This window comes from Polypterus senegalus, chromosome 1, assembly GCF_016835505.1.
Source record: "Polypterus senegalus isolate Bchr_013 chromosome 1, ASM1683550v1, whole genome shotgun sequence".
NCBI classification, from domain to species: Eukaryota; Metazoa; Chordata; class Cladistia; order Polypteriformes; family Polypteridae; genus Polypterus; species Polypterus senegalus.
In genome coordinates this window covers 238,229,497-238,255,083 of record NC_053154.1, presented here as the reverse complement: position 1 = coordinate 238,255,083, position 25,587 = coordinate 238,229,497, and the positions used below count along the sequence as shown (strand labels likewise).

General features: G+C 36.2%; 2 protein-coding genes across 2 annotated transcripts in view; both read right to left on the bottom strand.

The window, feature by feature from the left end:
• Positions 1-18,099, bottom strand: part of pwwp2b (PWWP domain containing 2B) — a 60,168-nt gene extending 42,069 nt beyond the window's left edge. The window contains exon 1 of the mRNA XM_039770522.1: positions 16,847-18,099. Within this exon, the coding sequence (XP_039626456.1) occupies positions 16,847-16,986 (140 nt within the window). The 5' untranslated portion in view covers positions 16,987-18,099. The remainder of the gene's footprint in view (positions 1-16,846) is intronic.
• Positions 18,100-22,063: 3,964 nt separating this feature from the next.
• The window catches only part of LOC120540048 (leucine-rich repeat-containing protein 27-like), a 53,508-nt gene continuing 49,984 nt past the window's right edge, over positions 22,064-25,587 (bottom strand). The window contains exons 10-11 of the mRNA XM_039770512.1: positions 23,688-23,814; positions 22,064-22,360 (exon numbers count right to left, since the gene is read on the bottom strand). Of these exons, the coding sequence (XP_039626446.1) occupies positions 22,247-22,360; positions 23,688-23,814 (241 nt within the window). The 3' untranslated portion in view covers positions 22,064-22,246. The remainder of the gene's footprint in view (positions 22,361-23,687; positions 23,815-25,587) is intronic.

Sequence of the window (25,587 nt, the reverse complement as noted above, 5' to 3'; positions counted from 1 at the left end):
TACAATCAAAATGGACTACAGTGTTAAACCAATTGAAGGATACTGAAGCAGAGATAGACAATTTAATATACAGTGGTGTGAAAAACTATTTGCCCCCTTCCTGATTTCTTATTCTTTTGCATGTTTGTCACATAAAATGTTTCTGATCATCAAACACATTTAACCATTAGTCAAATATAACACAAAATCCAGTTTTTAAATGATGGTTTTTATTATTTAGGGAGAAAAAAAAATCCAAACCTACATGGCCTTGTGTGAAAAAGTAATTGCCCCCTGAACCTAATAACTGGTTGGGCCACCCTTAGCAGCAATAACTGCAATCAAGCGTTTGCGATAACTTGCAATGAGTCTTTTACAGCGCTCTGGAGGAATTTTGGCCCACTCATCTTTGCAGAATTGTTGTAATTCAGCTTTATTTGAGGGTTTTCTAGCATGAACCGCCTTTTTAAGGTCATGCCATAGCATCTCAATTGGATTCAGGTCAGGACTTTGACTAGGCCACTCCAAAGTCTTCATTTTGTTTTTCTTCAGCCATTCAGAGGTGGATTTGCTGGTGTGTTTTGGGTCATTGTCCTGTTGCAGCACCCAAGATCGCTTCAGCTTGAGTTGACGAACAGATGGCCGGACATTCTCCTTCAGGATTTTTTGGTAGACAGTAGAATTCATGGTTCCATCTATCACAGCAAGCCTTTCAGGTCCTGAAGCAGCAAAGCAACCCCAGACCATCACACTACCACAACCATATTTTACTGTTGGTATGATGTTCTTTTTCTGAAATGCTGTGTTCCTTTTACGCCAGATGTAACGGGACATTTGCCTTCAAAAAAGTTCAACTTTTGTCTCATCAGTCCACAAGGTATTTTCCCAAAAGTCTTGGCAATCATTGTTCTTTTTGCTTAACAGTGGTTTGCGTCTTGGAAATCTGCCATGCAGGCCGTTTTTGCCCAGTCTCTTTCTTATGGTGGAGTCTTGAACACTGACCTTAATTGAGGCAAGTGAGGCCTGCAGTTCTTTAGACGTTGTCCTGGGGTCTTTTGTGACCTCTCAGATGAGTCGTCTCTGCGCTCTTGGGGTAATTTTGGTCGGCCGGCCACTCCTGGGAAGGTTCACCACTGTTCCATGTTTTTGCCATTTGTGGATAATGGCTTTCACTGTGGTTTGCTGGAGTCCCAAAGCTTTAGAAATGGCTTTATAACCTTTACCAGACTGATAGATCTCAATTACTTCTGTTCTCATTTGTTCCTGAATTTCTTTGGATCTTGGCATGATGTCTAGCTTTTGAGGTGCTTTTGGTCTACTTCTCTGTGTCAGGCAGCTCCTATTTAAGTGATTTCTTGATTGAAACAGGTGTGGCAGTAATCAGGCCTGGGGGTGGCTACGGAAATTGAACTCAGGTGTGATACACCACAGTTAGGTTATTTTTAACAAGGGGCAATTACTTTTCACACAGGGCCATGTAGGTTTGGATTTTTTCTCCCTAAATAATAAAAACCATCATTTAAAAACTGCATTTTGTGTTTACTTGTGTTATATTTGACTAATGGTTAAATGTGTTTGATGATCAGAAACATTTTGTGTGACAAACATGCAAAAGAATAAGAAATCAGGAAGGGGGCAAATAGTTTTTCACACCACTGTATATTAGTGGTGGGCAAAAGTAGGTTTACTGTTGTGAGTGCACAAGGCTGGCAATTTGAGCACTTAAGAGATTGTATCTAAGAGCATTGTGCCACTGAGACATTCTTTTTAGTTAATAATGGTATTGTAATAATCTTACCTTGCATGTCTTTTTCCATATGAACAACTGTAAATCTACTTTTGCCCACCTCTGCATATCAATGTTTTAATTACCAGCACTGCTGAAGGAAAACCTGATAATTAATTAAGGGATCATACACCCATTAACACAAATGTAAACTAATATACCATTCCATTCTCTAAACCAGCATAATTGAGAGCAGGTTTTTTTTGTTTTGCACCAACATTAGCATTATGCTATACAATACTGCATTTTACAGATCTCCTCATTACAAACTCTTTCCAGGAACAAAGTATTCATATTTATGAATGTGTAGCTTGAATTATTAGTAAAATGTGCCTTCTTCTTAAACATACATTTTCACAAAGCATTCTTCATCCCCTTTGCTCTTTTCTGATGTTGTAGAAGTAACAGAATATTTAACAATTATCTGTTTCATGGTAGAATTTTTGTTTTCCAACTGTCAGTAATGCCCCTTTAGGTTACTTCATTCTACCTGCAGGTTCAGATCTTTTAGCCTATATTTGAATAGATAATTATTTTTAATATAAATATATTCAGATCTAAATTTGGGAGTAATTTCACAGTCCTCCTTGTAATCTTATGAGGAATCATCCAACAGTTGGGATTTTGATAAATTCATAATAAAAGCAGTTGTTCACAGAATTTTCAAAGCAAATAGATATATATACTTTATTAATCCCCAAGGGGAAATTCACATACTCCAGCAGCAGCATACTGATAAAAACAATATTAATTAAAGAGCAATAAAAGCACAGTGCAAGTTAAAAAATGCAAGGTGGAGAGTGTGAGGCAGGTATAAAAGTCTATAATCTTGTGTAGTGTTAACGTTTACCAAACTTGGGGGGGGGTGGGTGGAAATGATCTCCTCAGTCTGTCAGTGGAGCAGGATGGTGACAGCAGTCTGTGCTGAAGCTGCTCCTCTGTCTAGGGATGATACTGGTGGATGCATTGGATTCTTCATGGTTGACAGGAGCCTGCTCAGCGCATGTCACTCTGCCACAGATGTCAAACTGTCCAGCTCCGTGCCTACAATAGAGCCTGCCTTCCCCTCACCAGTTTGTCCAGGTGTGAGGTGTCCCTCTTCTTTATAGTGCTTCCCCAGCACACCACCGCGTAGAAGAGAGCGCTCGCCACAACAATCTGATAGAACATCTCCAGCATCTTATTGCAGATGTTGTAGGACACCAGCCTGCTAAAAAGTATAGTTGGCTCTGTCCTCTCTTGCACAGAGCATCAGTATTGGCAGTCCAGTCCAATTTATCATCCAGCTGTACTCTCTGGTATTTATAGGTCTGTACCCTCTGCACACAGTCACCACTGATAATCACAGATTATCATTAAATAATCCACTATGAGCAGAAAATTAACATTCATATAAAGCCATGGAAACGCATAAGTCAAGGAGATGGGAATAAAATGATTTTAGAAGCCTTACATCACCCATGGACTACAGCAAGACCATCCTTAAGCAGTGGAGGGTATTTGGCACCATCCAGGCATTGCGTCTAAACCTGACGATCATGCAGGAAGAAGACCCGTGCAGCTACCAATAGGCTAATGGCAACTTTGAAGAAGCTACCAACATTCATGGCAAAGACTGATAATTACTGTATGTGCATGTGATAACAATATCACAAACACCCAACAATCTGGCCTGCATGGAATGGTAGTAAAATAAAATCCACTCTTCAAAACAGTTAAAAAAAAAAAAAAGTCTTGTTTAAGGTATGTTGAAAATGATTGTAAAAGATACTGACTGAACGGCAAAAAAGTGTTGTGGTTAGGCTAGACCAAAATTCTGTCTGAAATAAGATTAATCTTGTCATCCAAAAAATACTACACCTAGAGTAAAGCATGGTGGTGGGGACATTTTAGTGTGGAGGTATTTCTCTTCAACTGGAATGGGAGACACTTTTCTGGATAGAAGAAAACAATGTGTGCAAAAAATAGGCAACTACTTGAAATAGCTCAAGCAAGAAGTTGAAAACATTAACTTTACAAAATAACAAACCAAAACACACTAAAAAAAAAAATTACCATAACAGTGGTTAATGGACAGCAAAATGAATGTCCTGGTATGAGAAGGTTAAGGGCTTTTGTGCTTTTCTGGTTAAAGGCCTATATGATGTTTTTAATGAATTTATGTCCATGCTTGTGGAGAACTGGTGAAAATCCCAACTGAAAGAGTGAATTATTTATAATTTAAGAAAAAAAATATCAGTGATTAAGTGTTTTATTGAATTAAAGCACTGTATTACACTTTTTATATCTAAATGTTCACTCCATGGTGAAAATGTTTTTGTAGTTTAAGAAATAAATTTTAATAAGGTGATGACATTCACTTTTGTATATGAATTTTTAAAAAATCTGCTATAGCATTATTGAAATTATTTTAAGTTTTTACTATCAACGGCATTACTAGAAAAAAAAGTAAATCTATTAATGGTGTGATGGTGCCATTTTGAATGATAGATAGATAGATAGATAGATATTACAGATCTACAGGTCTAATTTTAATCTAGCTCATACAATCACATATTGACATTCTTCTCTTCATTAGAAGCTATCACATCAAGGCAAAGGCCTCCCACAGGGCAGGCAATTCTGTGGTGTAAGCTTCTACAGATCTGCCTAGCAACATGACTATCCCCCAGTTGATTACCTTTTTGCTTTCTTTGCTCAAAATGAAGTCTATATTGTACTACTCTTTGTATGGTTAAAACAACTCCATGAGCAAAAATAGTTCCGGGTTTTATGATAAATATAGATTAATAGTTTTTTATTAGATAAAAAAAAATATATAAAAATATCAAGACTAAATTTTTGTAGAAAGCAATGGAGACATATTGCACAAGATGGTTTTACAATGATCAAGCAACTTTATAGTAATGCTGGGGGAGGGGAGACAGCAATTCCTGATGTACTAACACAATAAAACACCATAATCATATTTATTGTTCAAAGTCCAATGGATGTATAAACTTTAGATAGAACACTAAGCTTAAGTTCAGAGTAATTGCTAAACTACTGTATCTTGAGCAATATTTACTAATCCTTAAGTTTACTTTAGCTATTTATTCTCTGGGACAGAATACACCTCATTGCTTCTTAGTTTAAAAATACTAAACAGAAGCAAAAAACATATAAAGCATAACACTTGTTTTTGTTTTAATAATTGAATCCTAACCAGTGAAAAGCGCTTTATATTTCCATGGTAAAAAAAATAAATAAATGTGTTTGTCCCTCTTACACAGACCACTTTCTATTAAAGCTACACATCAAAATGTAGACTATAGTACTAACTACATATGCTTTCCGTTATGAATAAGCCCATGCAGTAGGTCTGCTTGATATTGGAAAAATTGTTGTGATTATATTACAACAAACAAATTGCATTAGGACTTGGCAACATGACATTCTCAAATTCACTTAAATCAACACAATGTTGCATTGAAGCCAAAATCTATCTCAACAGTCCTGGAGAGGGTGCCAGTCCAGCAAAAGAGCACTCATACTTGTGCCGACAATCACAACATACCAAAATAGAGTTGTCAAATTAACCTAACATGTACATTTATGTGGATGTGGGTGTAAAACTGATGTACCCAGAGGAAAATACACACAGACACTAAGACAATGTACCTTCTTCATGCCAACATAGTGCAGAATTTGAACCCAAGACACTGGACCTATGAGGTAGCTAACCACTGTGCTACCATAATGCTCCAAAATGCACAAATTAGCTTCTGTTGTGAGGTTTCCCTACTATGCTCAACTAAAACCAAACTTAGGACCTCAGCCTTTGTGGAAAACAACCATTTTAGCCATCTGTGTCAAAACATTCAAGAGCAACTGGTTTCAAAACATGCAATAAAGAACCACAGTATGTAGGCAGCTTCAAAATTTTCAGATAAATACATAATGTTTTAAACATATAAATCCCAAAGGGTTAAGATGATGCAGTGAACAATTTATATAAATTACTTTAATGAAACATACTCTTGTTTTACTAAAAGGGGCACTTCACTGAAAAATAATATACATTTTTTTTGTTTTAACTTATCCTATTCAGGTTGTAGCAGTGGATGAGAAAAAAAAACTTTTTTTGAATTGAAGATCTCCTTCACCAACATATTCATTGGTGATGACGCCTCTCTTTAATTGTAGTGCACAGTACTGTAGGAAAGACAACTTTCCTGTTTGCATCCAACTGTGGTTCTTCAGGAAGTAACTGTTAGTACTATTTTGGCAAAAATTCAACAACATTCACATTCTGACCATACAAATGGATATCAAACATATGGATTATATGACATGAGTTACATGACAAATTTCTCCCCCACATGGACTGACCCTGTGTTAGGACTTTTTTCACATCGCTTGGCACTGTACAGTGTTGGTCACTAATCTACCACTTTGAGATGGAATATTTAATTTCTCCACAAAAACATGAGATTAAAAAGGTTTTCAGCCTCCATTACAGACTATATGGGATAAATAACATTTAAAAAAATCTTTGAAATATCCCTTTAAATCAGAGTTTCTTAAACTACGGGTCCTATTGCCAGTGGATAACTACTGTATTTAGTGTGAATGGGTTGCATATGGTTTGCAAAGTGGGTTGCGGTGGGATAATTAAACAATCGTTATTGCTCATATTCTACCATGATTCATCCTCCTAGTCTTGAAAATTGGTTTCGGTTCTTCAAGAGGAACCTCTACCCTCGCTCTAATGATCAAAAAGAAAGGGGCCTCCAAGACACTAAGAAGACACATCAAGGTTAGGGTTGTAAACCTTTCTGAATCACTATAGCATTAATATATGTGACATAAGAATTTGATACTAGAGATGGATCTATAAATTAATCCATACAAAAAAGAAATAAAATCTTAAGACCACTTATTTTACTTGAAGCACTAACCAGAAAGCTAATAAACAACTAAACAAACTTGTTACTAATCATTTCCCTTTCACTCACCCTCTCTTTATGTAGTAATTGTTTAATAAGTTAAGAGATCTCTGCCTGTGTGCCCCTTACACTTGGCATGCACTTCTGTTATGTTAAATTGGTGGGAAAATAACTACAATGTTTTCCTCAAATGTTTCGGATTCCCTAGAAACTGACCCTTCCCACTTTGTGTGAAGTGATAGCATTAAGAAGTATGTGCTTTATTTTTCTTTTGCTTACTACATATTTTTGTGTGCAGGTGAATCTTTAAAATAATTCATCAAAAAATGTAGTCACTAAATTATTTAAATTAATTATGATCACATATACACATAACATAATATACGCAATATACAGCGATTTTCTTTGTGTGTGCAATTCATCTTGTATGACAAAAAAATGGATCTATGGTAATGTCAAGTTTGGGCTGAGCAAAAAGAGGGAAAAAAAATTATGAATTTTCAGACTTATGGACATTTTTTTCAATAATGTTTTCTTTAAACTAACATTTGTTTTTTTGGAACAATAAAAATAAAATAATGACTACAAGAAATGCAACCTATTCCTAACCTTAATAACAACTGTACTTAGAATTAACATTGACAGGTTTTACTCCAACTAAAAGTGCCAATGTATATTCTGGGCGAATGGCACATAACATTTTAGTCCGTCCTTCCTTTGCTATTTTAGGGTCAACAATAATTAAGATTAAAAATACAAATGGTCCAGGGAGATGAAGTTGTTGACTTGCAAACTGAACATTGCCATTTAAATACAAATATCAATTGGCTGTCTGAACTATATCAGATTATAGTGGAAAACATTTTTGTATTTGTAAAAAAATATCTTTTAAGACTTGCTACATGAAAAGTTACTTGAAAAACTCCAGAACATAAAAGATTAAAAAAAAAAAAAAAAGCCTTCACATATTTCTTGAAGAACACAAGCCTGTGTGCAGTTTCAGGCTTAAGGCTTGCAACAACATTCTCTTCTGTACTAAACACTCTCTTGGACAGAGCACTTGTTTTTAGGAATGAAGGGGAATTTTTTGGCAGTCGATTGAGGGAAGTTTGCTTCATCTAGTTTCCACCACTAAAGAGGATGCATTTCATGCTCTGTGTCAGGGGAACTTGGATAGGCTGTCAACTCTGCATTGATTTTTTTTCCTGTTCTGATAGTACTGTATATTGGATGGCTAAAGCACTGCCTTCTTGGAAAAGCTAGCTAATGCTTTTTTTTTTCCCCCGTCTGGCCACTCTACCATACAGGCCTGATTGGTGGATTGCTGCAGAGATGGTTGTCCTTCTGGAAGGTTCTCCTCTCTCCACAGAGGACCTCTGGAGCTCTGACAGAGTGACCATCGGGTTCTTGGTCACCTCCCTGACTAAGGCCCTTCTCCCCCGATCGCTCAGTTTAGATGGCCGGCCAGCTCTAGAAAAGTCCTAGTGGTTTCGAACTTCTTCCACTTAAGGATGATGGAGGCCACTGTGCTCATTGGGACCTTCAAAGCAGCAGAAATTATTTCTGTAACCTTCCCCAGATTTGTGCCTCGAGACAATCCTGTCTCGAAGGTCTACAGACAATTCCTTTGACTTCATGCTTGGTTTGTGCTCTGACATGAACTGTCAACTGTGGGACCTTATATAGACAGGTGTGTGCCTTTCCAAATCATGTCCAATCAACTGAATTTACCACAGGTGGACTCCAATTAAGCTGCAGAAACATCTCAAGGATGATCAGGGGAAACAGGATACACCAGACTTCAATTCTAAGCTTCAAGGCAAAGGCTGTGAATACTTATGTACATGCGATTTCTCAGTTTTTTTATTTTTAATACATTTGCAAAAAGCTCAAGTAAACGTATTTCATGTTGTCATTATGGGGTGTTGTGTGTTGTATTCTGAGGAAAAAAATTAATTTAATCCATTTTGGAATAAGGCTGTAACATAACAAAATGTGGAAAAAGTGATGCGCTGTGAATACTTTCCAGATGCACTGTTGGTGCTGTTGTTTTGCATTATTGTCAAACAACTGAATATCAGCAAATAAGCACTAATAAACAAAACATATATTGTATGTGCAAGACTGCATTTTCCATCTACACACAACTAAAGACAAAACTACCATAAATGACATCCAATGAGACTGGCTAGACTCGCGTCATTAAAAATTAGAAACAAATTACAAATGATGGGATTACATTACATTACAAATGATGGGATTATTTAAACAAACACTTTTGACAATTTCATAGATATGGCATAATATGCAACACTTGAAAATGTGTAAAAGAAAAAAAATATATGCTCATGAGAGAGGAACATCACAGAAAGGCTGTACACCATGCAAGTAAAACAAATTCATGCTTTCACTTCAAAATGCTGACAACACAAACATACCAATAAGCCTCTCAATCCTTCACACATTTACAAAAGTTTATCAGAAAATCATACCACAGAAAAAAAAAAATCTATAAATAATAACACAAGGAAACCAAAGATGATCACAGGCAGGGCGAGTTAAATATTATTGCCTGAAACATTTTGAGACATTTTTGTAGCCCTTCCTATATATGATATAACCTAATTAGGCTTGAGGATTCACAATATAATAATCCCATAATTGACTGCATTTATCATTGTTTCTATGGGTAGTATATAAACAAGGTACTGGATTTATAATACTCCATGTTCATACATAACTACATTTTTGTATTCTTACACTTAAGCAGCCTAGAATGGTGGTCTGTAGGATGATGTTGAAGATCAAGAAGAGGAAGAGAGTGAAGGCAGAGCCAAGGATCAAATGGTGGAATTTGAAAAAGGAAGACTGCAAGGTTGAGTTTAGGGAGTAGGTGAGACAAGCAGTGGGTGGTAGTGAAGAATTACCAGACAATTGGGAAACTACAGCAGATGTAGTAAGGGTGGCTGCAAGAAGGGTGCTTGGCATGACATCTGGACAGAAGGAAATGGAAACCTGATGGTGGAATGGGGAAGTACAGGAGAGTATACCTAGGAAGAGGATGGCAAAGAAGAAGTGGGATAGTCAGAGAGATGCAGAAAGTAGACAAGAGTACAAGGAGATAAGGCGCAAGGTGAAGAGAGAGGTGGCGAAGGCTAAAGAAAAGGTGTATGATGAGTTGTACAAGAGATTGGACACTAAGGAGGGAGAAAAGGACCTGTACCGATTGGCTAGACAGAGGGACTGAGCTGGGAAAGATGTGCAGCAGGTTAATGTAATAAAGGATAAAGATGGAAACGTACTCACAAGCGAGGGGAATGTGTGGAGCAGATGGAAAGAGTACTTTGAGAGGTTGATGAATGAAGAGAACAAGAGAGAGAGAAGAGGTTGAATGATGTGGAGATAGTGAATCAGGATGTGCAATGAATTACCAAGGAGGAAGTATGAATGGAAAAGCCGTTGGTCCAGATGACATATCAATGGAAGCATGGAGGTGTTTAGGAGAGATGGCAGTGGAGTTTTTAACCAGATTGTTTAATGGAATCTTGGAAAGTGAGAGGAGGCATGAGGAGTGGAGAAGAAGTGTACTGATGTTGATATTTAAGAATAAGGGGGATGTGCGGGACTGTAGTAACTACAGGGGGATAAAATTGATGAGCCACAGCATGAAGTTATGGGAAAGAGTAGTGGAAGCTAGGTTAAGAAGTGAGGTGATGATTAGTGAGCACCAGTATGGTTTCATGCCAAGAAAGAGCACCATAGATGCGATGTTTGCTCTGAGGGTGTTGATGGAGAAGTATAGAGAAGGCCAGAAGTAGTTGCATTGCGTCTTTGTGGACTTGAAGAAAGCATATGACAGGGTGCCTCGAGAGGAGTTGTGGTACTGTATGAGGAAGTCGGGAGTGGCAGAGAAGTATGTAAGAGTTGTATAGGATATGCATGAGGGAAGTGTGACTGTGGCGAGGTCTGCAGTAGGAGTGACGGATGCATTCAAGGTGGAGGTGGGATTACATCAGGGATCAGCTCTGAGCCCTTTCTTATTTGCAATGGTGATGGACAGGTTGATAGACGAGATTAGACAGGAGTCCCCGTGGAGTATGATGTTTGCCGAGGACATTGTGATCTGTAGCGAGAGTAGGAAGCAGGTTGAGGAGACCCTGGAGAGGAATGAAGGCCAGGAGGAACACGACAGAATACATGTGTGTAAATGAGAGGGAGGTCATCGGAATGGTGAGGATGCAAGAAGTAAAGTTGGCGAAGGTGGAAAAGTTTAAATACTTGGGATCAACAGTACAGAGTAATGAGGATTGTGGAGGAGAGGTGAAAAAGAGAGTGCAGGCAGGGTGGAATGGGTGGAGAAGAATGTCAGGAGTGATTTGTGACAGACGGATATCAGCAAGAGTGAAAGGGAAGGTCTACAGGACGGTAGCAAGACCAGCTATGTTATTATGGGTTGGAGACAGTGGCACTGACCAGAAAGCAGGAAACAGAGCTGGAGGTAGCAGAGTTAAAGATGCTAAGATTTGCACTGGGTGTGACGAGGATGGATAGGATTAGAAATGAGTACATTAGAGGGTCAGCTCAAGTTGGATGGTTGGGAGACAAAGTCAGAGGTGTGAGATTGTGTTGGTTTGGACATGTGCATAGGAGAGATGCTGAGTATATTAGGAGAAGGATGCTAAAGATAGAGCTGCCAGAGAAGAGAAAAAGAGGAAGGCCTAAGAGAAGGTTTATGGATGTGGCGAGAGAGGACATGCAGGTGATGGGTGTAACTGAAAAAGATACAGAGGACAGAAAGATATGGAAGAAGATGATCTGCTGTGGCAACCCCTAACGGGAGCAGCCAAAAGAAGAAGAAGAATTTAATAATGTTAAAAAATATTAAACACTAGGGGGCTCTGCCCCCTGCTCGCTTCTCTCGCCCACCCTCGAGTTTTGTTTACCAGATATACAATTAAAAAAAGATTATTAGTTTCATGGGCATTGTTATATATGCATTATTTTCACTTTTATTTTAAAACTTTTTTAAAAACAATACTTTATTTCCAGCCCCGGGCGTAGTTACATCTCTTTCTGGCAGAATGTATAACGCTGCTTGTGTGAAAGGGGCGCGGTTGAATGCACGCGAAGGAGATAACGTCGGATCATCTGCTGTCTTTCTGCTGCTGGCGAGCTGCCTGTTCTGCTTGTCTCGCTGCTCGATCATTTCAATGCCTGTACAGCAGCTGTCCTTTTGCCACTTCGCATCTCTGTCACTCACGTTGTGAAGGAGGTGGGGTGGGGGAGTGTCGAGGGTAGGTTTGGGTGAACACACGCTAAGGAGAAGTATTCTGATTATTGGCAGGCTTTTTGCTGCTGGCGAGCTGCGTGTTTTTTGCCGGTCTCTTGTCGTTGTTTTAAAAGCTGGGAGCACATGAAGCGTATCCGCCAACAGCAATCCAGGTTTCTGTTAGGTTAGATGTCCGTGGACTTGTTTTAAACGGTGTCTCACTGCCTTGTCTCACATGACGTTGTAAACACAATACTTGTCCTTTATTTCTGGCCCCGGGCGTGGTTAAATCTCTTTCTCAGGATGTATAATGCTGCTCACGTTGTCAAGCAGGAGGGCGGCTGAACGCATGCTAAGGAGATGCCGTCGCGCTGCTATCAGTCTTCCGTGCTGTATTTCGCCCTCCCTCAATCGGACCTAACAGTCACTTAAAACAAAAAAAGGCTTCAACCTGGCTGGGATGCTACAATACTTTCGAATTTTACTGCTTTCATATTCTTTACCTTTCTCTGCATGTATATCGCGCCATTGTTTGTTTGAGCCTTTCGAATTCCACTGCTTTCATAATCTCTTATCTGCCTTTTTTTCTCTCCAACGCTTTTGGGTCTCTTTTCTCCACGCTGCTCGCTTTTTCTTCTTTCGTTGATGTTTTATCTAGAACGCATTGTCCTTAGACGCTTTATATATGCTGAGAGCACAGGATGTGTGTGTGCTATGTGTCTTTACACGACTGAGTGTTATTTGATACTGTTTGCGTCTCGCGGGTCTTTTAAGTGTCTTCCGAGAACTTCTGAGAAGATCACGTATCGTCGCCCTGCTTTTCCTTTCCAGGATTTTTTTTTTTTTTTTTAATAAGAGAGAGATATATAAAAGATGTTAAAAAAATATATGTATTGCTAAATGAATATGCTGCCCTTGCCCAAGTGCCATCAGGGGCCATGCCAGGCACTAGCAATGATCACAGGCAATAAACCTGCCCAAGGATCAGCAAGATTGTGCTTAATCTATATAGATGTGTAAATGACCAACTACATATTTATGTTTCATTTATTCTGGCAGGATTCTAAATTGACCCTGTGTGAGTGGAAGTGTCGGTACATGTGGAAGTTGACAATATAATAGACTAGTACCCTGCCCATCCTAGCATTGTACCGGATGCTCCCGGGATAAACACTTCCTCAAAAAGGAACATATATACTGGATACTAATGTATTTTAGATTAAAATAATTTACATGCACATATTACATCTATATATCTAGTTGTCTGTCTCTCATACATATAATTTTTTGACAAGCTGAGATAACCAGGGCAGGGCGGTGGTAAAGTGGTAGCGTTGCTACCTCACAATAAAGACACTGGGGTTCAAGTCCAATGTGCCCTCTACATGGAGTCTGCATGGTTTTCCTCTGGGTGCTTTAAGCTCCTACAATTTTCCAAAGACATTCAGGTTAGGTCAATCAGCACTGCTAGCGAGTCTGTGTGTGAGTATATTATACGTATCTGTTCAACCTGCAATGGACTAGTGCCCTGCCCAGGTGATGTTCCTGCCCTGTGCCCAATGACTACTGGGATAGGCTTCCGTGGCCTTGTGACCCTGTCCTGGGGTAAGCGAGTTATAATGATGGATGGATGAATGGTGGGATAACTTCACTAAGCATTCATAAAACTCTATGTGGTTGCGTTTTACATATTGTAACAAATTTTGATGTGGCCTTAGGTTTTAACCACAATTTACAGCAAGCTGCATGCAATACCCACATTTGATTAACACTATTTGTCCAAAAGTTAAAATACTAACATGAATTCAGCACCAGATCTTCCTTTTCACATCCATTCCCTTATTACATACTTTCATATTTGTAACTGACATGCTTTGTTCCTTGTTCCAAAGCTGCACAATCATAGTGAACTGTTTGTAAGGCCATAGGAGATTAAGAAGCAATATATACCTGAGGTGCAAATGAGTAGCAAAATTAAAAATAAAAAAATAAAAACTATTCACATCATATTAGCAGTAGTAGACCTTTCTGATAAGCAGGCATCCAGACTGACTATATACATTAGTTTCTTTGTAAAATTAACAGTTGCTCTAACTTTGAAAACATTATAAACTGTAAAATATAAAACTCACCATTTCAGTGAGGTAGCCTTAATTTTTTCAATTATCAAATCAAGAAATGTTAGAATGCTAGGGGACTGAAACCACAAAGGCAAGGGAAATGCTACATTTTAAAAGATGCCAAAATAAGATTTAGATGGGGGCATTTGTACTTTGATGCAATGGGCAGGTGACAACCCACAATCAAAAACAAAATAAATGATCAAAAATCAAATGTTGAAGCACCTGCAAACATAAAATTCTCAAGTGAGAAACTCCTTTTTGAAGTTTACATAAACCATGGCAGAAAGCATTGATTCAAATTAAACACATCACAAAGTAAACCTTGCATAGTGCTAAGCATGACAGATTCCTCTCTGTATCAGTTACTGTGGTGCAGTTATTTTTGGAAATGCACATAAACAGTACACCTTAAAACAAAATAATGAAAGAAATAAAGACAGAAAGACACAAAACACAACAGTAAAAGCCACTCATTAGCCAGATGCTTTCAGACATAGTAAAAGGGTGGGGGTTGGGGAAAAAATGTCTGCCTGCACAAAGATTCTGCTCTGTGCTTGAAAATCTAAAACTGTTAGCATCAGCGCTACTTCAGCACAGAGAAAGACAGGACAGACGTTAAAATTAAGAAGGCAGATAATTAGAAAAATGCATTCTTCTGTTGGAAAAATGAGCTCTAAGTTTAGCAGAAGGGAAGTCTGAGGTTTTCTTGGCAGCTGCTAAACAAAGGATTTTGGATATACAGGCCATACACAAGAGCAAGTCCCATGATTCTCTGTCTACATTGCAAGCACAAAAATGGATCCCGGCTCTTGACTGGCATAAGAGGTCATAAGCATGTGGTGGGGGGCAAATGCAAATCTAAAACGAGAGAAAAAAAAAAAAGGAGCATTCTAAAGAGTAGCATTTCAGCTAATATTTAAAACATGTTAAAATAATAATAAAAAAGAAGGAAGTTAAAAAAATTCAAACAACAGAGAAAACAACTGCTGCAGTTCTATGAAAAAATGAATAAGCATTTGTTGCCTGACAATATATTTTGACAAAACCTTTCCCCTAGCACGTTTATATAAAGAATATATTAATTTATTATAAAGTTGAAAATTTAAGAAGATAGAAGGGGGCCTTCAGTCAGTGAGCAAAACAAATGACATTGTTTTGGAATTTTTAAAGCTAGCAATTTAAACAAACTGTTGCTTTTTGGACTTGGAACAAATGCTTTTATATAAGGAAGTCTCATTTAAAATGACAGATTCTGTTTGTTAAGGCTCTATACATGTAAATTGCAAATGTATTCGAAAAAAAAGGCAGCCATGTGCCTAAGTAGGTTCAAACTAAAGGCTTTGAAAAGAAACATTCTGTTTAAAGACTGACCATAATATACTCACTACATATAGATATGGAAACTGACACTGACCCCTCTATAAATAATTGTAAGATTAAAAGCTACCAGTGTCACTTAAGTAAAATTTGCCTAGAGTGCGGTGGAGTCCAGCAGCAGGCAAACTGCAAAAATGAAAAAAGAAAATCCCTTTCTAAATATTTTTAAACTAACAATGCTGGAAGTTAAAAAAAAAAATTAAATCCTTTCTGAAAATGTTTAACTAACAAGTTAAAAAAACAGCTCAGTCAAGCAGCTGGTCTGCATTCGATTTAAATGTTATCTGTCCCTTAGTTTTCATGACTTAACATGGCACTTAAAACAAATGAACGATTGACAGTGTTTTTATAGAAGGCTGCCCAACCCTTTTGTTGTGAACAGAAGAAAGGTGCTTTCTGTGTGGCACTCAGGTGCTTTTCAAGCTCGAATTCCTACTTGATCATATGCATTGCCCATATTGTTGGCAAATGTGTTACATCTTAAGTGGCCAGGATGATGTATGCCCAAGACTTGGGTATTTTAAGCAAATCCCAGAAAAGGCTTCCCATTTTAGTAAGTGTATGCATGTGTGTGAATCTCAAAAGGTTTCATTTGGTTTTGCTACCAACATTTTGAACACATTGGCCCTGTCACTTTACTTACACCAGTTTTTAAAGTGTAAAATGTCTTGAATATCTAAGTACTGAAGGCGTGAGTGGGGAGTGCAAAAGGTTAACATGCATGTACCTAAAATCTCAACCTGCCTTGAAAAGGAAAACAGGCAGAAGGACAGACGATCAAGCTAATATTAACCCTCCACTAAAATAATCCAAAACGATCAAGCGGCAGAATCCACCAAAATGTGGTGAAGTCCACGGCTTGGTCCAAATTGGAAAAGCGCGGAGTTGTGATTTATGTTCAGGTAAGATCGCTGAAGTTTACCACCCACCCCCAACACGAAAAAACAAAAGCAGCCAGGGCCCTTATGCTGCTCTCGTAACCTTATTGGCGAAGATCTATTCTGTTGGCCTTTTTAGCAAATAACATAAAATAAAAACCCTCTCAAAAATAAAATTGAAAAATTACTTTTCAGATAAAAATGCTTTAAACTTTCATTCTCTTGACTACTGTTAAAACTGTTAACACAGTCCTTCCCATTTCACAAATCATTCTAATTAATAAATACTCTAGAGTTTAAAATGTTTACGCCGAGACTAAATATAAACTACCCGAAAATATTCAGTCAAACTCTTATTTTTCTTAAAGGCCTAGTGAAGGTCCATTTTTCATGCTAGGTTCCTCCTCCCCGTCTTCGGACGCTTATAGGCCCGATTACGTTTTACTGTGTCTTAAACTGCAAAGCTCATTAAATAATAATAATAGCAAAATGCACACAACTCTTACTTTTTGCAGCTTTCAATCAAAATACCGGTGAAGCAGCGGTCTCCGTGGTCAAGGGTCACCACCATCGTGTCCTTCACTATCCTCTCGATGATCACCGGAATACGGGAGCCGGCCTGCAGATCCCCCGTCGAAGCCTCCATATTTGCCAGGCTGTGGAGTCCGGGTTTGCGCTGCTCGATGCCGGCTGCGAGAGCCACGCTCGCCTCGGCCTCCAGTCCTTCTCCCTTCTTCTTAACACGGGAGGCTACACCAGGGCACGGAATGACGCCATCACCTCTACCAAGGCACTTACAGTACTACTGCCAGCTGTGACATCACAAAGAAAGACAACAGGAATCCTTAAACATCACTGACCCGAGTGGAACAAGAAAGAACTGGGAGTGTGGATTCGATGGAGCCTAAACGCTCCGCGCGCCGTGTCAAACCGGTTTGCCATTTAAGCTTTGAGAAGAGATTTTAGAAGCGTGAAGCAAATACGAGAAAATCTGACATTCTGTGCACAGGCAGACAAGTATATATATGTCTGTGTACAGACAACGTATGGACTGGAAAGTTAACGTACAGCAAACGCGCACACCTGTTAGGAGTGGGGAACCTTTTTATCTTTATTTTTTTTAACGTTTTTCATTTTATTGATTTTTTTAAACGAACTTTTGCATTTTTCAACATAATACGTTTTTCATGCTTATGTATTGCATTAGTAAAACGCATCAATTTTAAGCGCAATTGTTACTGTAGCATAATTTTATTCGAATTATTTGCAAATATTTAGGAAACAGATTTAAGTACACCTTTCTTTTATGTAAAGCAACATGTTAGCATGCATGTTTTGTATTTAATCCATTTACTCTGACGAAAATAAGTGCATTAAACAACAATGCATAACATCTTGCAGGATATAAATCAATGAAAGTGAAAATAAGCAAGTACTTAATTATAGTGAAATGGGATTCCTATGGGGTATGGATTTTTATTTTATTACAATGTCTGGCCTTTATATTACTAATTATCTTCAATTAATTTTTAGACTTTTTAAAATGTAAAAATCTTTTCACAGTGCTGCCATTCTACAAAAAATATTTAATATTTTATCAATTCTCATGTCTTGGATGTAACCCAGGATTTATGTCTAGACAGGATGCCATTTTTTACATACGCACTTACACCAGGCTTATTAATATGTCAAACTGTCCTTATAGTAACATTTAATGGAAATGGACAGTTATACCAAAAAAAGTTTTTAGTATATTCATCAGTTTTCTGATTCTAATGATATATGCTAGGAACCAAGGTGCGCACACACCCTCATCCCAGTCAATAACATCTCTTACTACCCCCATGCAAATGTGAATTCACTTCTAATCTATCCATTGATGTTGTGAAGACAAATGTGTAAACCAGGAAACAGCTTTGGAGGTCGGAGATCAGAATGGGGCACATGCACACATATTACACACTCAGGCCAGGCTATTTATTGTGTGTTGTGGTATCCAGTATGACATTATTTCAGCTAAATTTGTAATTGTTCCCCCTTCTTTGTTATAATGTTCAGCATGTCCGGTAATGGAGTTCTGTTGGGACATTATTTTTTTTAATAATTGAACTTTAAGAGAGAACTGTCCAAGTTCAATCTATTTATCCATGTAATGTACATTCATTTACTCTATCTAATATATCCCCATATTTATGAATTGGTGACATTTTGTCATTTTCAAAGAATATTACTTTAAAAAAAGGAACAAAAGTATTTTTTTTAAATCACAATAAAATATTAAGAATAAAGAAAGACAAATACACATTTCTGCTTATGTCCTTGTCAGTTTTCTCCCACATCCGAAAAAAAGAGCTTATCAGTTCAACTAGTAACATTATCTTGGCCTGGTATGAGTGGCCGTCAAAAAATGCAATGAATGTGGTACGTGTTGGATTGTCACCTCATCTAGTGTTGTTTAAATGTTTTTTACTGTATTTAGATTTTTGAGCATTACAGAATATACAGTATCACAATTTTAGCAGAAAAAATATTGTTCTGGCAACAGCGTTTAAATAATATACAATTTCATACAGCAGTAATTACCAGTGCTTCGGAGACCATGCACAATTGTGTAAGTTTAGGAGATGTAACAAATACTTACTTATGAAATTGTAAGGAAGGAAAAAATAAATTACTGCACAATTGTAAGCAATTATATTAAAATTCTGTCTTTAACCTAAAGATTCAAAACCCTGCTATACTCCAGCTGTTTTCGTACAGTCGTAAGCCCTGGCATCTCTCAAGTGTCTCGGAGATTGTAGTAGCTACTGTTCTGGTCAGTTACCTCACTGTTTAAAGCACTAGAGGTTCACACATTGGAAAGTAAGGATAAAATGAATGAGAAATGCAATTTGACAACCTTCCAATATTTCAGATATTACAATAAATATATGTTTTTGAAGATATCCCACAATCCTCAGCACTACATGCATATTAGTGTTTGGCTTATATTTACATTATAAACATTATAAGAGTAAAATTATTTTTAAACATCTTTTTCATAAATTGTGCATTTGACAAAAGACTTGTAGTTTTTTCATTTTTACATTTTGTGTAAATTTACAGGTTTACAGGTATCAATAACAAACACTTATTCTTCAACAAAATATATCATTAATGCTTTATTTTTTTAAAAACAGATTAAATTATCAAAATGTCAAAGAAAGCCATAATTGAAAAATGTCTGTTGATATAGACTTTGTGTTTCACTAACAAGATAACATCTTTGAAACTGTAATATTTTTCACAATTTTGTGTGATTTGAAAAAGTATAAAACAGTTGGGTTACCACATATTAAGGCTGTACGGAAATATGCAGCATTTTGTAAAGCAAAAAGTAATAAATTATGCCAACCATTTGAAACTACAGTAGTTAGTAATACATGTAACAGATCATTTTTATCAAGCAGGTTAATTTTTCTTACTACAAAAAACAAGTGTTAAGAATATAGATAAATCATAGTTACCTATTACTGTATATTGCATTCGAAAAAGTCATAGAACCTTAATTAAGCTTACCATTCCTGGTCCCCTACATGATGTTTATTGTCCATGTTTTAAAAATCGGCCTGTATTTTAAAATACTGGATGAAGGTCAACCAACTGTTACTTCATTTTATTACAAAATATTCATACTGTGTAAAATAATACAAATTGCATTTTAGAATAATAGCAACCAAGCTAAAACAATATCTTGCATAGCTACAGAAAAATAGGTGAAGTTATTGAATTCAATGCTGTAAAGCAAGAATTTTCAAATTTTGTGCAAAAGTTCAAAAAAATAGATGAAGAACTACAAGGCTAAGCAAGTTAGTATTTAATGTTGTAGTTACAAGCCTTTAGTTTTTGCTGGCAGACAGGAGGAGACCAGAACAAAGAGTGGACCCCAAAGTGAACAGCACTTCATTGAAGTTTATTAATGAGAACTACATGTAAGTTAGGCAGGTATCCTTAGGTTTTGTTTTTCATACATTAACACTATTCTCTACTGTTAGTGCTCCAATGTTATTAATTAATGAATACAGAAGGATTGTTAAACTTAGGCTGTTTAAGCACACTTGATAAATATAAATGATTTTATAAAATACTGGCACTGGCTTAACAGACTTATGTTATATTAGGGAACAATCTATAGAGTTAAGCATATTTTATTGGGCTGCTTTTGCATTCTCTATCTCTCAGTGATATAAAGAAATACAACAAATCATTCAAATGCCTAAAAATTGGGCCTAACCTAATAAATAATTTTTCATTAATGTAATTGAATACACAGTTAAATAGACAAAGCATTATTTAACATTTAAAGATCATGCCATGTCTAATATAAAGTATATGTAAGCAACATACTTTACATTAATCATATAAAATGCCTTAAAGGTGCAAAAATATTTCATGTGTAACATTTTGTTAGGTATTTTTTCCATTTTCATGTCTTTCCACTATTTAAGTAGAAACTCAAAGAGCTCATGGTTTTAAAAGCTAATGTCAAGCAAAAGGTCACTCGGACATTTAGTTACTGCATATGAACATTAAACTGTTGCCAAATCTTGCTTAGCTGGCTGAGAGTTTCCTTTTGGCAAGAAGGCAGTAATACAGCACTGGTTAGGAAGGAACTCCTCTAGAATATATAGACTATATGCATTTAGAACTGTAAACACAAAAGGAACCGCAATAGTTTGCTTAATTCAATGAAGGGGGAATGTCTAAACCTCTTATTCATATGTAAAACAGGGGTACACCGGTGATGATGCGCCGATATACTACTCAAAGAGCGGGCTGATCTGGTCCTGTAAATGAAAACTAGTGATCACATGATCCCCAAACAAAGAAGTAGAAATTGAACATTAAACAGTCTTGTTAGGCAAAAATCAGTTGCTGAAATGGAGGTGAAGGTTCACTGTCAGAAGTTCTGTCCACAGTTTAATTAGAAGGAGAAGCACTGTAGATATAATAGAGGGGGAACATTTTGGACTGTTCTACCAGATCATATATATAAGTTACACACAAAAGAGGAAATATTCTGCTTAGTAGTAATGTGGCCTGTATGCCAAAGTGTGCTTTATTTAATTGTGTTTCCTGTTTATATTCTTCTAGCCCTTTATTTGTTATGGATCACAAATGGCTGTCTTTGTTTTCTCTGAATAGAATTAAAAAAAAAATCCAGAAATGATACCATCTCTCTAGACCTGCATCACAACTGCTGAACATCTATTGATGCTTTATATTTTTAGGATATAGAAAATACTATGTGTTCATTCTTTAATGGAATGTTATTACATTGCTGTTTAACTGTGAAGATGTAAATATGCTTCAGAAGAATAGAAGAACATATCATTTTGTAAAAACTAGTGGAACAGTTACTATCTTGTACATTTTTTTTCAAAATATTTCACACCAAATACATTATAAAAAGTATTTATTTTGAGAATAATGATATAGATTCTTTGGGTTTATTTCCAGTGCATACAGTAAGTATGATTAGAAAAAGTACAGCTCAGCTTGCTTTGTTCCTGTGTAACTGCCAAATACCATATGAAATGTTTTTACTCATATACACATAGACACCCAGGTATTTTATTTTACACTAAACCATTTCAAATGAGCTTTAGGCAATTATTTACAAATATATTTCAGTGAAACCATGTCTGCTAATGCTTTATTTTTTAGTCATTTGTATACAATTCTCACAATAATCCTCAAGCTAAATAAAGCAGTAACATAATTTCTGAAATAAATTGACATTCATAAAATGTGAATTTTTCTGATTCCATATGCTACAAGTAGTTTTTAGTAACAAGAATGATAAAGGCAGTTGAAAAATTCACACATTATTTTCTTAAAATATTTTCAAACAAAATATCATATTGTTAGTAAGATGCATTTCTTGGTAAATGTTCTCCAGTAAAAGTGGTAAAAAGATAATGAAGTGGAATGTCACTCTCAATTTTTCTCTGAAGAAGGTCTGATTTAAGTTTCTCAGCCTGGAGATAAGAAACAGAAGAGACAAAATGTGAGTTGAACATTGTATGTACATTGTTTGCTATATTACATTGAAATATCCATTTATCAGATTTTTTCTGATTGCCTTTTTCCATTAAAGGATCACTGGGATGTATGTTTTACTTGGGCAACATCAGATACATGACAGAAGTTAACTGTGATTCCTGGGCTCAGTCGCAGTCAACCCACTCAGCTCACTCATATCAGCTGAATTTAGGGTCACTAGTTTAGCTATCTAGTGCGTCTTTGTATTGTGGAAGGAAACCACCATACCCAGTCCCCAGAGATAAAAAAAAAAAAACGTAGTAAGTGACCAGCAAGGAATCAAATACACGTTCCTGGACCTATGTGGCACAGCTAACTACTGTGAATTTATGCCACAATTCTGTGAAATAAAGATTGAATAAGTTTTGTTAATTTATTCAAAGAGGTCTTCCAATTTTTAATTCCAAAGGAATTTTAAAACAGAAGTGAGATAAATGAAATTACAAAATAAAACACTAACCTTTGCCTACCACATTTTTCTTTACCATGTACAATTATTCCTTCATTCTATTGCATAAAATGTATTGAGAATTACAGTCCACCCTTTTACTGTGGCCAGGGACTTGCCTCCAATGCAATAAGCCTTAAACAGAAGGTTATGCTGTCTATAAAGTTTCTGCAGTTATTTATCCACATGTAACAGAATTTGTGAAGCACAGCCCTCTAGCATTCAGCACATAAACTCAAGGTACATTTAGCAACAGGGACTTATTTTGTGCCCAACACAGTCTACATTTTAGCTGCAAGTTGTTAATAAGGCTTTTCCTGTATTTGATTTTATGCAGAGAATATTCTAGTAAATTTACAGATGTATACTTTTTCAAGTTAACAATGCTTTGTTAAATTGTTCATATATTTTCAAACTACAGTTAAACTAATTTGAATACCAGTAAAATATCATTTTAGCTCTCATACATTTGTCTTTGTGTAGACATTATACAAGTCCTTAAATTTAAGCTTACTTTAATCATTTTGCATATCCTGTAAAGTTATAGGTCACTCTGAGTCACGGCCATGTTAGTTAGACGATTCATCTTTAATCAGTTTCCTCTTGCTAACCTCCTGGGAGCAGTTAACAGAACTCTCCGAGTGCTAATTTGAAAATAATACCCAAGTACTCCACATGCACAATGCAAGCTGCATTTGAAAAATAAATTATGGTATCACCAGAGTTTGTCTTTTGAGACTGTTGAATTAATTATTACATTGAATAATGATGTCCTTAAAACAACAATAATAAAGGTATTTAATTGAGAAATTTACAGCTTCCATTTCTTTTCTTATAGCAGCAATTTCCTCCTGAGATGTTCCTTTTGGTTTCCTTCTTCTTTCCTGCAACATCTGGATATGAGACCTAATTCGATTCTCTAACTCTTTATCTCGGGCAACCCTGTGGAGAAAGAAATAAAATTTAACATTGATAATTTTTAACCTATGCAATTTATAGACTACATTTATAAATGGAATGGTAGTCATCTATTTTCAGAACCTACATACTGTAGACCTACAGATTTGCAAGGAGCTGGAATCTATCTAACCAGCCTCACGAATAGGACAGGAACCAGTCCATTGCCGGGCAGGCCCAGAGACACACCCACATTGAACCAGTTTAGCATCAACAATTAATCTAATGTACACATGTTTGGATGATGGAGTAAAGCACAGAATGAATGGATAAACCACGAATATACCACATAGGTAATGATTAGGCTGAAATCCAAACGCCATTAAATGAACCATAGAGCAGTAAAACAAGATAGTTTGCTATTGCTCATAGTTTTTCAAATATATGTATATTTCTTAATATTTTTAAAAATATTTCATAATTTCCTTCACTTGAGTCTTCATTCATTTTAATTTAGGAAAGTGATGAATTGTCAAGAATTTTCATTGTCTTTCTACTGTACCATTAATTACAAAACTATATTTTTATTATTATGTGGTGTAATTAAATGTGTGGATTTAGACCAGAAGCTTAAAATGCATTAAATCATAATTTATTATTTTGGAACATTTCATACATCTTTGTACCATAAATGAACACGTATTATGTTAAATATAGTTGAAAAATTATAATTTTATTGTTTATTTTAACAGGATTATCACCATGGATAAAAATTTAAATTTTTTACCATAAACACTAGCAATGCATTTTTAAGTGAACCTCTTCGTAATTTTATTATATAACACGCTATAAAAAATGAAGTTTCAATTGGTTGCAACTATTCCATTTTAAATGATACTATACTTAAATATTTTATAGATTTAATGACACCTTGGAAAACCATACTAAATGGTAATACACTATCACTTCATTAATATGTAAAACAATTATAATTTGAGTTTTTTTTTTATCATTCATTCATTCATTTTTTTAAAACAATTTGCCTCTTTGCAGAAAATAAAAACCTGTTCTACTCCGAATTATACCCCACAAATGTCCACAAATTACCAGACATGTTTGTTGTATATTTACTGTTTTTAATAAAAATGGATTCAGGCAGTTCTCAAGGACCTACTTCAATTAACTTCAGTTCATATGTACAGCACTTTGAAGTTTACACCCATCTCTTCATTTCTTCAGCACTAAATATCAAATAACACTTAACAACATGACTGCAGCTGTACACAAAACTTACTGTATAAATATCATACATTCAGTTTGGCTTTTTATGGCTCACATTTGTAAATGTTATGTTTTAAAAACCAAAGCTTTGAATCTTTATAATACATTGAAGCAGCAGTTGTGCTGAGGATATAAATGGGTTTCCGTTTCCTTAAACCGTAATGCTCTTCCATTAATTTTAAAGATAGATGCAACTTTCACAATTCAAGACAGACCTGTAATCACAGATGAATTGTGGTTCAGTAATTTTATAAAAGCTGAGTCAAAGGAATGTGATATATTGTCTTCTGATATACTGCATAAATGTGCACTGGCTACAAACAGTATACTATATTAAGGCCTAATTTAATCAATTAGTATAAACATATTTACAGTGTTTCAGGAGGAGCCCTGAGATGAGAGAAAAGGGAGAACTGTAGGGAGAATAATGAGGAACTCTGCATTTCTAAAACCTGTTCTTTCTTTAAGGAGGGGATGGAAATATGACCAAAGATAGTTCCATGCAAAAAAGGTCTCTGAAAATAGACTTGGGGATAC